We start from the raw sequence: 18,844 nt of genomic DNA, 5'->3' as shown, positions 1-18,844 counted from the left end.
CATTTAATAGACTCAAAGAGTATTGCATGCTGCAAATTACTGTAGGAATCCATCAATAAATTAAAATTAAAATTAAGGTGTATAGCCGTAAAGAAACTAACAACTGCCATGACATTTCTTGTTCCAGCTCCAGATGTCCTCTGGCAAAGATTGTCAACCTCATATTAAATTCTCAGGTTTTTAGGGCAAAATATATCTATCAAAAAAAGAAATAATGAACTTGAAGAGTGAATGCCCTGAAGAACAGTCACAAAGAATTATATACTTCTATATGACACTGGCAATTGATAAGTACCTGGAAGTTGGCACATACTCCGCTACATATGCCTATCAATAAAGAAGATTATTTTGCGAAATGGTTATTACTCCCGAGATCTGGAGGGCTCTAGATTGCACCTTTTAATGAGAAGGAATGAATCACACTTGCAACTCTACTTGAAACAAGTGAGATGTAATATTTGCTTTTCTCTCCCTCTCTCTTCCTCTTCCCCCTCTTGCTCTCCCCCTCTCTCCTAGCACTTTATTAAATGGATCCATAGTCTGCATTAATTAAGATGCGTTATTTATTCACATTTCAACAGGATTATTATATGCAAAGCCTTATTTGGGATTCATTCAATGCATTGTGATATCATGGTTTTGCACACAAATTCTGCATACTTGCTTTAATTAACAACAGCGGCAAACAGATTGTTGCCAAATGATATTTTGTTTTCTTGCTAATCCTCGTGTCCCTAAATTCTTGAAACGCTAGCATCCACTTTAGAGCATGAACTTTGGTTGTGGCACTGTGAAAGAAAACAACTTTGAAAAGTCTGCAAAATAGCGATTTAAGGTAGAGCACCTATCTGTTGTACTGAAAAGAATGTTGGGTGTTTTTCCTGGGATACAGATAATATATAACGCTACTTGAACCATGTAGCTTTCAGAGATACCATTAAGTGTTTGTGTGTGCAGACTTGATTTTGCTCTGGATTGGAAAGAAAATGATCAGTAATCATTTTCCATTACAACCCAATTCATTCTAGATCTTACACATTTATGGAGCTTAATTTTGTTTTAATTTTTTGATTTGACCTGTTTATACAGCAGTAGTTCCTAACAGGAATACTGTGATATGGGGTAGCATTTAAGCACCTGTATGGGTTTCTAGAACAGACAAACTTCAACTCCTTGCCTGTATATTTGTTTCATACATGTATTGTGCTGCTTTTTGCTTTGAAGGTTTTTCACAACCAGGTACTTGTCTGCATTTGTGAGCTGTTTCTTCCCTGTGTGGACAATACGCTCTGCTAGGATTGACCTTCCCTTTATTTCTAGCTACATACAGTCGGGTAAGTAAGTAGTTATCTAAGCCATATTAAACATTGTTTTACATTCTTTGGTCTTTAGCCTTGGCCTTTGAGGTATGCCTGTCTTCAGAGTTATTCATTGATGCCTAGCAGCAAGCCCTGGGGAGGGGGAGGCATAACTGAGCACACAGACAGGGTGTATTTGATTGAGGTGTCTTTAAAATATATTTCGCCTGCGGCTTGTTGGGTGTAGTTATTTATCATTGATTTCTAGCTGATTAATTGATCATATTTGTGAAATCTGAAATGCATCACTTTGATATGTTTTCTGAAGTGTTATGGCAATAGTATTTAATCAGGTAAAAATTAATTGCATTCCTGTACCATCATTTTGACTAATTTGACAATTTGCAGTAACTGGTGGGAATGAACTTTGGCATGTATTTTATCCTTACCAACTTTAAAAATAAACTGAAGAAATGTAGGTTACAAGTATATGTACTTGAAGACATGCATAGACACAGATTTATGTATGTAGGACACTATAGAAATGCAAAATCAAAAGCCTATGCTGTCAGGTGAAGTTCCAACTTATTTCAGTCTTCATACTTCAGTGCATCTTTTTCCATATTTAAAATTTACATGAGCTTCATGCAAACTTCATTTTGTGTAGCATTTTTAATATGCAGCTAGTAAGGACCATTACCTTTTTGCTTTTTTTTTTTTTATAAGAAAAACTATTTGTTCAATTTCAAAAGGTTTGTATGCTGATGTGTGTGTGTGTGTGTGTGTGTGTGTGTGTGTGTGTGTCAGTTCAGCAGACAACTGCAAACCTGAAATTGCTTCAATTAAAATATATTTATACACACACAAACATATATGTATGATCAGATCATACTTGGTCTGAGGAAATTAGTGATAATAGACTGACTTTTGTTTGGGCAATAAAATAATAAAATGTCTATCAAATGCATACAACTGTTATGAGAAAATCAAGATATAGGGCTGCTGACTAAACATGTCTGTTCTTGATTGTTAAGGGAACATTTTGTTTCCCATTTTAATGCTTGCTTTGTAATGGCCATTCAGCATTAGCTTGTTAGTTCAAATATTAATTAATGTATTTTGATTGTCCTGACTGGTTAAAAGTTATAACTGACATTACTACACATTAGGAAACGCATACTGCATTATATACAATTTAATATGGGGGACAAATGGATGTCATTATTTTATTTACAATCTGAGCTTTTCTTTGTTTCTCAGTGTAAATATTACTGATTGGTGAACTTCTCTGAGGCATTAATGCTATCTGTAAACCTAGCATGGGTATCACAGGGCTCATCTATGACATCGCTGATTTGAGACCAGATTGTGATTTATTTTCCACTGTTGGCTGAAGTCCAAAGGAAATTTCAGATTGTCGATTCCGAGATCCCCTGAGTTAATGATGCTAAATAATCTGGAATGTACCTCAGTCCCTCAGAGTATTCCCAGTGCCTGTTTAGCTCAATTACTCAGCAAGATTGATACAATTCTAGTCAAACCTGCCATTGGAAGATGCTGATTGATTTGAAATCTTCAAAGGCCAATGAATGGGATAGAAAGAGATGTAATTTGAATTGGCATTGCAAAGAAATTAAGGCTTTCACAGAAGCGGGCAATGAGCAACAAGAATAATCCCAGTGTGTCATAAACCGACTGTTAAAAACAGAACTTTTTTGTCATGAAGGACAATGAATTTAAAATGTTTAGGAATTTGACTGTGGTGTTTAAAAGCCTTCTGGGGGTGAACAACAGTCGGTCACGCATTTACTGCAGGGGGAGAAGTAGCGGATGACAAATCTATGAAATACATGGACATTCATGTATACATCAGGTTAGAAGGCAATTTTTTACAGAGAATTCAGAAAGAGACAAGTAAATTTTGAATCTTACCAGAATAAAAATCATTACAAAAATTAAAAAACAAAATTACACATTACATGGTTAAGATTAAACGAGGCACAATGCTACCTAATACTTCTTAAAATCCGCATCTTTAGCAAAGAATATATTTTGTTACACTTTAAGCATCATCAATTTGACATGTTTAAAAATTTTTGGAATTGTTCCTCTTTGGTTAACTGTAATTAAACATAGAAAAAATATAAATACATAAAAAACATTTTTACATGTTAAATCTGTTGCCTCATCATGTCACTACTGAGAACCCCCTGTCTGATAGTTTGCTAGAACTGTGCTTTGCTACCACTATATGCAAGTTATTTTAACTGTATTTAGAATACTTAAGTGTATTCTGTCGTGAATAACACCAAGCATAAAATTAAATTCTGCAAATCTTTATTATTTTTTTTGTTTGTTTGTTCTTTCAGTACATAGCAAGTGTGTCTTACTAAATAGTGAGAAGAATTGGGTGATAAACATGTCTATATTCATTTCAGCCACCAGCAATCCTGTAACATGAACATTTGGATCAGATTCTCAAATACACAATTATTGTTTCCAAAATTTTTGGCCAGCTCCAGGGGTGACATTTAAAACATCTCATAATAAAACATGAGGAGCAAGGAGAGAGAGGGAGAGGGTTTAGTGGAACCCGAAATTCAAGTTCTGGCTTACCTAGCTGACCCAAATCTTCAACCCCTTCCTAGCCTCTTTTGTGAGAAGGCCCTGAGGTGACAGTATATCCCCTTCAGTGTGATTGCCAGTACATTTACATAGCACGGCTAATGAGAGATCAACACTAGGCAAGCGTATTGAATATAATGCTTGCTTGTAAAAATAATGAGCGAGTGATTGATCCGTACTCAAACAAACCGGTTAACTGAGTTAATACCAAAGGCAGATTAAGGTTGGTGCCAAATGTGCCCTGGCATGCAGCACCATCTGTAAGAGGGTCGCTAACTTGTCATCACATTAGCGCATGGTCAAGGAGTACAACCTAACAGTTTCATAATCTCCTTTCCTGCACAATTAGCCTACTATAATAAGGGAGCAGTCAGGGCTGAGAAAGGCAAAAGAAAATCATTTCAGAGTACAAGGAAGGGATCTGTTACTATTATGAAAGCAAATGTTTTTATGGGTTTTTTCTTCTTCCTGTTTCAGAAGCTGTTCCTTTATTAACATTGATAGCATTTTTGCCGTCATTTATTATCCCAGCTGTCCATTATTCTTTGATGTGGCCGGTCGAAGACAAACGGGGAAAAGACAGGTAGACGGCTGTGTGCGGAAGCTGCATCTTTAGCATACAGGGGAAATCTGATGCTAAAGGAATCGGACAGTGGGACAATAGCAAGTTTAAGGGATGACGAAATAATAAATAAAATAACACTGACAAAGGGAGAAAACTACGGCAGAGAAAAAATAGAAGGAAGGGTGGAAGAGAGAAAGGGGATGAAAAGAATAAGCGAATTCAGTAGTGCTTCTTGCAGAAAAAAACACAGAAAAAAAAAACATTGATGACACCCTGGCTCCATTCTTCCGCTTTCCCTTTTCTCTGCTTTTCGCCTCGCAGCACGCTGGGCTAAGCTGGGAGCTGTAATGTCATTAAATTGCAAATGCTTTTTTTCATTTCCGACACACACTGTTTACTTATCTGGCAAAAACATATGTTGGAAGGAATCCGTTAAATTCTGCCCATTGCCTTGGGTGAAAGTGCAATAGAAACGGGCCCACTGAGCTCCTTCTTTCGTCTCCTTTTAGCACTTCGCCTTATCTACAAGGCTGCTTAGCAGCAAACTGGCGAGTTCAATGAAAAATGAAGATACAGCGAGAGATTAGTAAAGAACAGTGAGGGGAAAAATGCTTGGAGAGAGGGTCATCCCATTGCAAATGATTTCACTCCTCTCGATCTGCATAAATGACTATTTTTAAGGCATCTCCAGCGTCTGTATATTTTTCTCACTCTGCCACACATTTAATTTCACGCCCCGTGTTCTGAATATGCTTAAATGCATATCTCAGATGCACCTTTAAGCCAGAGGAAAGAGGGGGGGAGGGTGGGGTGGGGGGGTTGTTGGGGAGGGGGGGGCAAACGAAAGCAAAATTAAAGATAAAATGGTGTGATTTGCACTACAAGTCTATTACTTTGTGGCATTTACATATAGTTTACCTCTGCAATTCCAAGATTTTTTTTCTCCTCGTATCTGCATTTGGGCTTGTATAAATATGTATAAATCTTTGTTGAGAAAAAATAGAATTCCCAGCAGTATTAGAAAGTTTGAAGGGTGCACTTTCTTCTTACAACTTATTCCACCTCTCAGGAGAGTTCTGGCAGACAGCGATGTGCTTTAGGTATGTACTTCGGGCTTGTTCTACAATAGCTGCAGCATGAACTTCATTGTGCTTTTTAATCCTCACAGCACTGTTCAGTACAATGCAGATAATAACAACGGTCCCAGACTCAGACTGGTTAGTTAAAACCGAAGTTGGCAAGACTGAAGTGCTTTAGCTAAAGCGAATCTGCAGATTTTTTTTTCTTCAAGGGGCATAGAGTAGCAGTACTGTCAAGCCCCATGCCTGACAAGTTTGCAGTGTGTCATATCCCCTTTATCACCCCCGATGAAAACCACAAATAATGGGATGAAACATTTAGGAGTTTTATCATACTGTAATGCAGTTGTGCAGGATGGTCCGTAAATTCTATTAAAGCTCTAATGAGGAAATGAAAGCTCTGTTTGTGTGTAAGGAACCGCCTCACTGTAGCTGGAATTAAGGAGCTCTCAATCTCCCAAGAGCGAACAGGCTATTCTGAGCAAAACTCGACTTCTCAAATCCCTGCCATTGTACTTTTTAATTCTTCCACTCTTCCCCCCAAAAATGCTAAAACCTTTTCAATGTCAGATGTTTTTATTTATTTTTTATTTTTTCTCTCACCACCAAGCCTGGCCAACAATCAAAAATAATGTATATTGCAGGGTTATTGAAATCAAAATAGCAAAAAAACAATCTTTTGCATGAGATGTCAAATTGAAATGGATTTAAAATGGAACAGTATTTTTACACTTTGGCCTCACAAGGCATATGCCAAGGACAACAGAACATTTTAAATGTGTTTTGTTAGTTTATTTGTGCCGTGGACTGGCAACAACCAAAACGCATCACAAAGGAAATGTTGCAGAATAAACTTGATGTAAAAATGTAGACTGACATCACTGCAGGTTTTGTAAACCGTGAATACATAACTGCTTGGACACTAGAGTGTAATTACAATTAATTTCAAAACTGCAATTTTATAAAATATTGTATGATGTATTTCCTTAATGGTGACAATTCATTACTCATCTGTCAGGATGTTTATTATTATTATTATTATTATTATTATTATTATTATTATTATTATTAGTTTAGAAAATCATACCAATATTATACATGTTAAGAAATGCTTGTTTATTTGTTTAATTAGTATTCTTTCACACTATAGGGTTTATTAGATCCTGATCCTTAACATTCTCTTGTATTCAAATGTGCGCCCAATGTATTCCACTCAACTCCCTGGCAGCTGAGAGTCATGCTGGAGAGGATCTCGGAGCCGCAGCTACTCCACTGCCGCGTTTCTCCACGGCTTGTGTGGAATGATTTGTGCCACCAGAGAGGATGTTTCTCTTGCGACCACCTCGTCGCCTTTTTCCAAATTCTGGAGACAATGCCGAACACCCAGAGTGCTGTACAGCCTTTAAAAAAAATACAATAATAATCCGACAATGTACATTTGCAGAACAGACCATAGCTGTATGTTGATTTATACAATTTGTGAGCAAGAAAAACAGCATCACGGGCTGGGTGCACGTGACAGGATAAGTCTAATAGGACATGTCATCCTACCTTTTACACTGAACTGGAGTCCCCTGCATTATGTTTTGTAAAAACGTCTCAACAGCAAAACTGATCTCTTCCCCAAAGCTACAAGTACTTGAAGGATTTGAATGCTCTAAATAGCTCCAAAACCTCTCGTACGAGGTTTTTCCCCCAAAGCACTTTGTAACTTATCAGGGCTGCCTTGTGCATTCTCTGATGGAGGCATTATTGCTGAAATGTAAATCTGTAAGCTTCAAGAGAGGTGGGTGGGGAAAATTGAAGAAGGAGAGCTAACTGTCTATCTAATACTCTGCATTTAAATAAATAAATAGATAAGTAAATAAAATTTAAATTAAAAGGCTTTTTTGTTCTCAAATCCACTAGAACAACTGCACTTCATATCCAGAGGTCATAATAAAGAAGGAACACACACTGTTGGCGAGAAGATAAGTCCTGGATTGACACGACTCTGTGCGAGACTAAGTACAGTACAGAGTGCCAGGCTGCCATGTGCCTGTTATCCCTTCAAACACAATTTTAATATATTCCAATCATGCAAGGCTGTAGGCCTTTTGTTTATTTCTAATTACCAATCCAGTCATAAAGAAGGTAGATTATCAACAGCTTGTGGCCAACACATAAGCATCTTTATCATGATAACGTGTGTGTGTGTATAGTAAATAAGCACCCAGGAACTTAATTTCATACTGTGTATTAAACGTGCATGGGCCGCACATTGTCGAAATTGTTTTTTTTTTATATAAATTGCAAAGAAGAATGTCTTTCCGTGTTCAAAATATGTATCTGGTGAAACCCTAGTCTTCATACTGAAAGGCTTTTACAGTCTGTCATATAATTGTGCAATTTATTCTGTTAATTTTAACTGATATGCCAGGCTTGGATGTGGAACATGGTTGTTTTTCTGGAGATTCACAGGATTACTATTTTATGCCATATTTTTAGAAAATATATTCAAGTCATCTGAGGTGGGTCTGTCTTTCAGGCATCAGCAACAGACCTGCTAACTGTACTTATACACACTGAGCCACCAGCAATTAAACTCTGCTGCCATCTAGGCACGAAACACTAAAATTGTATATATATGCGTGTGTGTGTGTGTGTATATATATATATATATATATATATATATATATATATATATATATATAAATAAATAATAATTATATTCATGAATTATATAAAACATTTCATCACATTAAAACAATATAGCCAAATTGACTTGATTTTGAGTTACATTGAACTTGCTTTTTGTTTGTTATTCTGTTATTCAGTTGATAGCTGAGAAGTTATTGTGAAATAAACCATGTATCTAATGAGAGCAGTTACTTGCTTTTCCTCCTATGATTTGACTGGTCTGTGACAGACCACCACAATATTGTAAGGCTTACATTGGCTTAAAATTAAAAATATCTTCTGATGTGTGTAAATGAATCACAGATCACTAAAATATACACACACAAAAAACAAGACGCATATTAATTGTAAGCATATGTACAATCTGACATTTATTTACATCTACAAATACAGCTTACAGTGCATTTAAGACCATCCTATATAAAACATGCATCGTTTGACATAACAATAACTCTGTCACTAACATAAATGTTTGTTTTTATTGCATTAATAAATAAAATACAATTTCTTAGAATGGAAAGTAAACATAAGGTTTTAAACACTTAAAAAAAATCAATCACAATGATTGTTTGAAATACATTTGTATTGGCCAGAAAAAAAAAAGGATTGTCTAAATTATGACATATTTTACATTCTGTACAGGCACTTGTGAAATTTTAACACCTCAAATGCTGCAGATTTAACACATACTGTTGCCATTTATAACCTGACCATGTTTTTGTAATGCACATCTTCCAGGGAAATAAGAAGTTTGGTAATTGCAATCAAGTATGTTAAACCTCTACTATGTTTTTAATTTATTTTTAAAACATCCATTTATGTTTTAATTCACTTTGAAATAGTATTTTGCACTTGTCCTTATACACATCTGTGGCCACCCCCCTTACTAAATCTCACATTCCAAGCAAGATCTTTGAAAGTGGGATGGGTACATATAAAACTGAAGTGACAGGACTTAAACTAATGCCAGTAATGATTCCACGAGGTGCTGGATGCTAAGAGAAGAAAGAAACCCGTATTTTAAAACAAAAACAAAAAACATACATTTGGTCACTGTCCTATGGTTTTTAGGCATTGTGTATTGTCTTTATGGTTTTTAACTTTTAAAAATAACTGGTTATGCCTTAATTATGCCTTTTAATATATTTAGCAAGAAACGCACTGAGACATAAATGTATAATTGTCAAGATTTTCTCATCAAATACTTGCTTAAAATACGGAGAGACTTTTTAGAGATTTTCATCAAATCAGTGAGATAAAAAAAGCAAATCTGTTCTAATTAAAAGGGTGAACCCCTTTCTTGAATGATTGTCTAATTTTTAGTTTTAACAGAAAGTCTGTCCTGTAAACAAGTGATGTACATAAATAATTTCAGTTAGATTTTTTTAAACATGCATGTACTCAAGTTAACATCCTTTCATTGTGATGCTTTGGTTCAAGAATCACCATTTCCACCTGTTTCGTTGAAAAGACGTGAGTAAATATTTGGTTCAAGTGTTCAAGAGCAGCTGTACGGCTACAGCTACCCTGTATTTTCAAGCCTTTTCTGACTACACCTCAGCATTTTAAATATGTGCCTTATCTATCTAAAATCAGGTCACCCTTTATGATATGGCATTTTATTATAAGTCTTCTGCCATACACTAACCACTCTTTTACTCTTTGCAAATACTGTTAATGTTGAATAGTATTTGAATCCTGTAAAAAATACAACGGTTTCCTTTAAAAAACAAAACAAACTATAAAAATCTCCCTAAAAGGTTACAGCCTTAAAAATATTTTCCAGAGAGGCAATGCATACACAGACAAAATAATCAGTTTCATTATGTGCTCTATAAATTAAATACTTCTCAGTCTTTATAGCATCAAGACCAGCAGGTTTCCTACTCCTCTCCAACACAAAGGAAGCTTAGAATGGGTTCTATTAAAAATCAAGGTTCTGAAATTAACGATTCTGGAATCTTATTCCTATCACATGCAAAACAAGGGACTTCCCGTACGTCCAAGAAGTGAGACAGGAATCTTTCTCAGTCAGGGTTCGTGATACGGAGTGCTTTTCACTCTAGACATCTTTTTTGTTTTTTTTGAGAAAGCTCTTTCCTTGGCAATAGTTTCGGGTTATGAGTAGTATCGGCTTTTGTGCCCACTGGACATGGTTAGTGGTAACGTGACTGAAGACAGCGATGAAACTTCCCAGTACAGACTGCGGGAAAGGAAGAGTCTATACAATATTACCACAGATATGGATTGGCAAAGGATAACGCCGATGGTAATGATCTGTAGAAGAAGAAAAAACGCCAATTAAATCTTAGGCACTGTATAGAACAATTACATTTTTTGGAAAGGGCTTGTTAGTGGGTTTCATCCATGGTTTGAAAGTTCATGTATAGTTATTTATTGAACTGTGAGTCTGTTTTGAGGGATTTGATTACACAATTGCTTTGCTTACCTTTTCTCTTTGATAGTCATTGAACACCAATGACAGAACCACGAGAGTAGGATGACACAAGAACCATAAAAAACATCCCTAGAGAGGACAACAACAACCAAGTCATTAGTATGTTTCAGCCTTTATGAGCAAGGTACCAGTTCAAATTAGACAGTCATTTCATTAAACCCCTCGCTGTGAAAACAAATTCTACCTTAATTAATCTTAGCATTGTCTCTTGCTAGATTTACACCTTATAATTTACACATCTTGTAATTACATTAAGGGAATGGGGAGCAGATTCTGCATTGGAGCAAAAAGCTCTTGTGGAAAAAAAAAACACCCTGTTAGTATTGTGTTTGATTTAATAAGAGAAACGGTTCGTATATCACTTAGTTTGAAATAGACCCATTAGATTAGCAACCCTACAGCACAAAACCAATTAACAAAAATTACTGTACCTTGGCAAAGCTCAAGTAAAAGTCTCTTTTAAGTGCACTTCTCTCCGCTGTAATGATCTGGTAAAGAATAGAGGCTAGCAGCAAGGCAAGAGTAACCCTTAAACCAATCAGGAGTAAGCCAGGCATACTGCGGTGGGCGTGGTAACTGTGGTGCTCCGTGTCTTCAAACTGTTCCCAAAGCAACAATGCACCCTGCGAATAAAGATGGGTCGTTTCAAGCCCAGGCAGCTTACATTACACACATACTAAACTAGAGCAGCGATATCGGCACGATCCTGATTGAACCCCTTCTCCTTTTCGGATTGTGCTAGACCCTATGCGCAGAAAGCAAGCCCATCTGACAGTTCTATTTGTTATAATTAACATCAAGAAACACATTCCTTATATCAAGAACTAAAGATGACTGGTTTTGTAGTAAGAGATCCATTCATAAATAAGCATTTCTGTCTAACCTGAGTGAGGACCCCAGTGAGAGCGATGGCTGTAGAGGTGGGAGAGGTATCCCACTGTAATGGCTTGCTCTGGGATTTCCGACTCCTTCCCAGTGTCCAGCCCATACACAAACTAAGCAGCATGTACAGCATCTGAATCTGGGAGACCATGTCACAGACTACAAGCAAAAACAAAACCATTAAAACAAATTACACTGCTTAAATCAAACTAAGACCTAAGTTGACTTGTAAGACTATCCTCAGTGGTATGGGCCCACACTGCTGTAATATTTATAAGAACAACAATCATAATGTATATTAACAATTATAGTGCATTGTTTTCCTCTCAGCGACTTATAAGACCACATTTTGAAAGGATAAATGTTAGTGTTGAAGTATAACACTGAGTTCATTTATGGAAATCCAGTTCTGCATTAAATGCTATTGGCTTTGAAATACAACACTGTTTTACTTACTTTCTGCTAGGCTGCCCATCATGGGAACTCCAATGCCATCCCTTGAGTATCTGTGGATGAAGAAAATTCTAATTAAATATAATACATACAATATGATGTGGGATTACATAATAACCACTTTTTACCTTTACATAAACTAATATAATATTTTACAAAATGTTTCCAGTGAGCTTTGCAAATAGATTTTACTACAGTACAAAAAGAAAACAAAAAAACACCTTGCGGGGCTCGTATAAATGCTTTATATTCAAACTTAATTTTTGTGTTTGTAAAAATTGCTGGCTTACACAGAATTGCGGTAAATATCCAAAGAAAAAACACATTCAATTCAATGAAAGTCTCGCACAAGTAGCACAGCCACATTAATCCATTTTGAACTAAGAAAAACAGAACCGTGATGCTATGTAAATGAAAACAGGCAATAGCGAGTAGACTTCCTTAAAGAACATTATACAATCTAGATTTTTTTACTGTATATCCTTTGAAAGATTGTGTAAAAATGATATAAATTCTTTAATAATCTAATTTTGCTTACATTCCAATTCCATTTAAACTAAACACCCACATGAAAGCCCGTTTCCAGGGAGCCGAAGGTGACTATACTCTACCTTGCCATGTGAATGTAGTTAAATAGAGCAGACCCTGCCTGCAGCAGCAAAGCAGAGGACAAAACTTTTAAAATGGTGTGCATGGGTCCCCCTTTATGGATGGTCTGCCACAGTGGCTGAGCGTAGATGCAGGTAGCGACGAAGTAGGCGAGGATGAGGAGGAAATAGAAGTTGTGCAAACCTGAGAAGGGAAATAAAATGGGGATGGAAATTAAGAAAAGCACTTCTAAATCTTTGTAAATACAATTACTCTATTTATTCATAGAAACATACATCATAGAAATGGGTGCTTACATTTGTTTTCAGTGTCGTCTTTAATGATAAAGATACGCACACAATTTGTAAATTAAGTGTATACTGGCAATATGAAGTATTCTAAATCACTACTTAAAGAGAGTGGTCTCTCTAGCTATTAATATCAAACTTACCATCAACTACAAAAAAAAATCCCTTACCAGCTTTCTCAGCACTGAAATGATCCAAAGCATTTCCCGCAGCATCGGGGTTAAACATCTGAATCTGAAATCCGATGTCTTTGGACACAGTATCGATGTCACTCTCTTGGCAGGTGTATCGATCCACATACATTAAATGCCATTTCTGAGGAAACTGAAGTTCGGGCATGGTGTGATTGTGCTCTTCTTCTGTCAAAGCAACTGAAATAAAGAAGGAGATGGAACAATATTCAAGATTTAAGTTTCTAACCCTCGAGTTTTAGTCGGCTGTATGTATGGTATTACTATTCAAACACTAACACGTTGACCGCTTCCAGATATGTTCTTGTGAGAAATTAAACTATTTTTGGTTTATTTTAAATACCCTGATCACCTGTAAATTGATAATAATCAACTCAAATGTGTATGCTGTTGTGACATTACATGAATTGTGTCAACTGGATGTGATCAAATGTTTTTAGTGACTGCTACACCCTTATTGTGTCACCATTCACTTAACATACAACAGGACAATATTTTGAAAGCCACACAAAACACTGTAAACATGAAGCCATGCATTAGTACTGCTGAAGATTTGAGCTCGACGCTGCAATGATGAAAAGCAAATAGAAAAGACAGGACAAAGTAATGGACAGACCCATCCTAATGTCTATGTGATGGGTCTTTTGATATTTTTAGAGCAATGCACTCCTTCTGAAATGAATTAAGAGAAAAGTGCTTTAAGTTCGAGATTTTTAAGATTCTTTTTTCCTGACACATTATGCTCCCAGAAGTGTGTGCAAAACACAATGCACTATAAAGCGTATTCAGTGGGCTATTAGGAAAATGGATGAATTTTGCCATCAACATGGTAATAAGTAGATCATTTCACAAATTAAGCATCACCTTGATCAATAACACCCCTTTGAAATGCTATTAAAGGAGATTTTTAATTTCTAGTACATCAAAGCCTGAAAGGTTCTCTCTTCATACAACGCTGCCCTTTCATTTTTAGTTTCAGTCTTTTGAACAATACAATTTCCAGTGTGGCTGGCAGAAAGGGCTCTTGACAAGGCTGTGGATCATTGTTTAAAAAACAAAGGAAGACAACTCGGCATGCATATTCTACGCTGGTGCAATTAGCAGCTCAAAAATTAACAACACTTGAATTACACAGATACTGTATTCAATCGCTCGTTTCAGAATCAAAAGGTAAAAAGAAATTAATTTTAATAAGAAAAAATAAAATAAGAAAAACATATGTGGATGAGCTAATATAATGCTTTAGAACAATGAACCTTAAGGGAAACTAAATTAGAAAAAATGGAAGTGAATGAAAAATGCTAAAAAGCAATTATATGAAGAACTAAAAGGTATTTTTGTGGGCTCCAGATTACAAAGCTTTTTCTTTACGCTACCTGATCCACTGTTGAACAGTATAGAAGCATTTTAATAGTATTTCGAACAGCAATGAAGATTAATAATACTATTTAATTCAGTTCGGCAGAGTTTCGGTCCTTTGGGATTTGATTGCCTCTACGGGGGACCTGAGTAGCTAAAGGCAGCATTACAGGGTCTTAAAGGGGAAAAAAGGATGAATATTAGAAGCTCATATGTTAGATGAAACCTGGCTAAATAAGTGTTTAATAGCAATAACTTTTTTGGGGTGGGCCAAATGTGTTGTTGAGTATGGTAATTAGAAAATAATTTAAAAAAAAAATCATAAAAAATGTAAAAAAAAAAAAAAAATGCATGTAAAGATTCACCAAGATCTTGCTTGTATTAATGTAGTTAAGGGGAGGTGGAAATTTACTGACAAATATCCTGGAATCGCTCTTCTAGTCACCACACTATCATCTTGCTTTTAATTCTGAAAGAACCATTGCAAACCACATCAATTACTTTCAGGATCAACCGTTATTATGAACTTAACAAATGCCAGAGGGTTTAATAGTCTACTGCTGTTCATAAGCGCGCTCATATCGTTATCTTCTCTTCTGCATTGTACCAGTGCAATGCAGGTTAGGATGAATATTAAGCTGGAAAGTTTTTGTTACTTACACAGAGATACAGAAACCTTTTTTTTTTTTACCTTAAAGGCAATAGAAAACTTTCCTTCTTATTATTTTTCAGGGAATGCAAGTTTCAGACTTACTTTTGACCTGAGCTTTTGAAAGGTGCTCCAGACAGCTCAGATTGTCATAGCCTTCTTGCGAGTTAAGCCATGACTGCTCTCGGAAGAGGATCAGTTTGGCTTCTTTTTCTATAGCCGTCTGGACATCCTCCAGTCGACAGTTTATCAAACCGCTCTCTCCTAGTGAAGAAAAAGAAAGTCTTTAATCCATCCATTCTGTTCTTATGTAATGTTCCATCTTGGATAAAAATGTGAATACCCTTTTCGGAGAATGACAATGTTAAGAACTGCAGTAAATATTTTGATTCATACAAAATAATACTGAAGAGATGTTCACTGAATGATAAATAAAAGTGCCTTATGTGCACAATATGAAGCATCTAATATCACATAAGAGTTTAGAGTCTTTTTTTTTATTAATATTATTTGTATATGACTTTGACAGATTTCACCAGAACAGATTTTCAATTCAACCAAAATTATATTTAATATATATCTTAGTTACTAGCTTTTTTGTGCACATCTTAAAAGTTTTAATCCTCATTTCTGTGACCAAAAGGGTAATAATGGGATTCTGATGTTCTTAGTAAGGATATATTTTCTAATTATAACAAGTAATGAAGATAATGAATTATTTCACTTTGAGCATGTTGGTGTATAGCACCACCTTGTGTTAAAGCTAGGGGGATTTTATTGACCTGCTCTAGGGAATTTTTCCTCACCATTTTCAAAGCAATCTGAAATCGTATATGATCATTTTCAGAAATCTGCTTTTGTGCTCATTTTGAAGTCATTTTGCATGAAGTACTCACATGACAGGCATCTCAACAGACAAAATAACTGATTGGTCTCAAAGACAAATATTAATCACACAGATTATTGTGTAAACATTACCTGGATATTATAAGAAGTCAAGATTCCTCAAACTACATAAACATGTGGATACAAGAATTATTACATATATTTATTAGATAAGCACCAACAGGCACCTATGATGTACATGCGCACATTTTATTTACAAACTTTTAAATAAGTGTAGTATACATTGTTAAATTATATTTTTGTTTGATCTAAACCAGTTACATTTCTATAATAAATAATACAGAGTAAAATCATTAGGAAGCCAGCTAAAATGTGGATTTTATTTTGTAATATCACAAATGTTCCCTTGCATAATGAAACATTTATTTGGATTACAACTGCCAAGGAAAAATGTCTGAGTAAGGTAGGATATATTTACCGTCAGGATTCATTTGCAAGTCACAGAGGCTCAATTGCACTGTTTAATCTGAACATTCGTTTTTAAATAGTCTATGGGTTAAGCACAGATGACTGAAATGCAATTTCATTTTCAAATGTTTATTTAAGCAGCTAATGTATACAGGGCTTGGGGACAGTAGTTGCTCATCCTGTGCCTTGTCATTTTATTATAAATTATGAGAACAATGTTGCTGCCTTGATTAAGACTAAATGTATCTATAAGAAAATGAATGTTTTATTCAATTACAGCATAGCCACACATGATGTTACAGGTATATATTGGCCTTGCCTAATAATGCATCATACAGAACAATGTAGAATAATAACTGCTGAAACAATGGTACAATGTGGTACAATAAAAGAGTTAAACTACACCTTATTTTAGAAACAAAATAAGGCTTTAAGTGAATATGGAAAATATATATTTAGAATGGGTGAATGCACAATTCAACAGTTACCAAGTTCTCCGCTCTTAGGAATTACCGTAAAATGATACAAGTATGAACTTTTTATATAAGAGGTTACAGTTTTCATCTGACAATGTTATATTGAATAACCTGACTGTAATTACCTTCTAAATTGCATTAGTTTTTTGTTGTTGTCGTTTTTCCAGATAATCCACCACAAAATAATTAATAACAAAATCTGAACAGTGCTACAAGAAGTGTAGTATTACAGTATGTGCAGGAAAATATGAACAGATGTCAAATAACTTAAATCACTGCATTACATTACCTTCAGGATTCTAATCAGTATTTGTTTTAAAGGGGGTACATCATACCCTGAGCAGAGTCCTTGTCTGAATTGAAGTCAAAACCACCAAAATCTGTTATAGGTACTACATTCAATAATTGTATTTCCCTGTGAGATCTGAAATATAGGACTGAAAACATGTATGCACATACTTATCAGTAACATTTGGAAAGATTATTAACAATAATTAAAGTAAAAAGAAAGGGACCTGGTTAAAAAGCTTGTTTATGTACAAGCATGATGTGGCAATATGTTTCTGATCCATTGATCAGATCCATCCATGTTAAGTCCATTGAAACATAATATTAACAAACCGCATTTGAATGTTTTATTATTAAATTGAATTTAATCAAAATACATGTGTAAATATAACCCAACTGATCCACAATGGGCTAGAGGAACCCCATAATAATAATACATCCACATTGTAATAAGCACATAATGGCCTCATATTCAACTTACAGCAGGTGCTAACTATACGTGTAATTACTATTAAGATTACAGGCCAGACAAAAGTTAAGGTGCTGTGATGTTACTGCATAGTACAGACAGTATTTTAAAACATGTTCCTCAAACAATGCTCAAACAATACATGTAAAACTGATGAACTGATTTCTGAAGTTTCATCTGCGACACTGTGTTACTCCAGTGTCGCATGGTGTTGCATGTATCCAGCATAAGACGTCATTCGGCATCTTCATATCATTATTGCCAGAGGGAAAATGTAATATATTCGTCCATGCATTTACTATAAGGGAGTGTTTTTATACTATCCACCCACTTTAAGATGAGTGGCCAGCTGCATCATGGAACCTATCCTGAAATATACGTATTGCGATTCAGGCTGTTTGATATGCACCTCCTCTGTATTTACTAACCCTGATCACACCGTATTAGCATGCAATGATCTGGTTACCTGATCATATGCGCGGATGTTTCTATACACCTACCATGAAACACAAATGCTGTGATGTACTGGCCGGTGTCCTGTCTTGCAGCTTCGCTTCTGAAAACTCCCGACACAGTTTTCCCGTGTGTTGACGGAAGTACATGAACACATGTAAAGATCAACAGCAACACTGGATGCATTATAATTGTTGTGAACATTTCACCGAGCTCCGTATAAAAAAACCAAATAGCAATGAATGGAAATCAATCTACTACTACAAGGCAATTTCCCTTCGCGTCCACAACTTGATCGACTGCTCAATTCTCCAATCAGCCGGCAGCGTTGGCCACCTGTCTGTCCATCGAGCCAATGAGAGAAGAGAAGGGGAGGGACGCCGAATCCAGCTGTGGCTCTGCTGTCAACTTCAAAGCCCACGCAGGCGGCGAGTTTAATACGTGTCAGCACTGCCGTAAAGTGCAGTAACTGACGCGAAAAGACATGCATTATTACGTTTAACGCAAACAAGCTGCACTTAGATATCGAGCAATTGTAGCATTGAACAATCTAATTGAAATATAACCAATTTTATTATATATCCCTCAGTAGGTTTAAAACATTGAGAGGGATGATGCCGTCCTGGTTTACGAAACACAGCCGCTTTAAAAAGCCAATATGGCGCCCTGGCTTCGGAAGTATCAGGTATATAGATGTCATGATGCATTAG

The 18,844-nt window shown here is 35.8% G+C and overlaps 1 protein-coding gene across 1 annotated transcript; it reads right to left on the bottom strand.

Annotated features, from left to right (window-relative positions):
• Positions 1-8,598: 8,598 nt before the first annotated feature.
• Positions 8,599-18,474, bottom strand: gpr180 (G protein-coupled receptor 180). Its single transcript, XM_066706697.1, has 9 exons — positions 18,182-18,474; positions 15,240-15,398; positions 13,106-13,306; positions 12,651-12,831; positions 12,043-12,092; positions 11,588-11,745; positions 11,136-11,327; positions 10,696-10,773; positions 8,599-10,523 (listed from the first exon to the last, which is right to left on the bottom strand). The coding sequence occupies exons 1-9, from the start codon at positions 18,336-18,338 to the stop codon at positions 10,365-10,367; spliced, it is 1,335 nt and encodes a 444-aa protein (XP_066562794.1). The 5' UTR covers positions 18,339-18,474; the 3' UTR covers positions 8,599-10,364.
• Positions 18,475-18,844: the final 370 nt, after the last annotated feature.

The sequence above is a fragment of the Amia ocellicauda genome, chromosome 6, assembly GCF_036373705.1.
Source record: "Amia ocellicauda isolate fAmiCal2 chromosome 6, fAmiCal2.hap1, whole genome shotgun sequence".
Taxonomy (NCBI): Eukaryota; Metazoa; Chordata; class Actinopteri; order Amiiformes; family Amiidae; genus Amia; species Amia ocellicauda.
The sequence above is the reverse complement of the archived record's forward strand: the minus strand, read 5'-3'. Positions and strand labels throughout refer to the sequence as shown.

What these genes read in the sequence shown, in the direction of transcription:
- gpr180 (XM_066706697.1), bottom strand. Translation starts at nt 18,338, where the DNA reads ATGTTCACAACAATTATAATGCATCCAGTGTTGCTGTTGATCTTTACA. An exon ending in TCACTGGGGTCCTCACTCAG is followed by an intron (nt 11,328 to 11,587) that starts GTTAGACAGAAA and finishes CTTTATTCGCAG; the next exon opens with GGTGCATTGTTGCTTTGGGA. An exon ending in ATGACTATCAAAGAGAAAAG is followed by an intron (nt 10,524 to 10,695) that starts GTAAGCAAAGCA and finishes CTTCTTCTACAG; the next exon opens with ATCATTACCATCGGCGTTAT.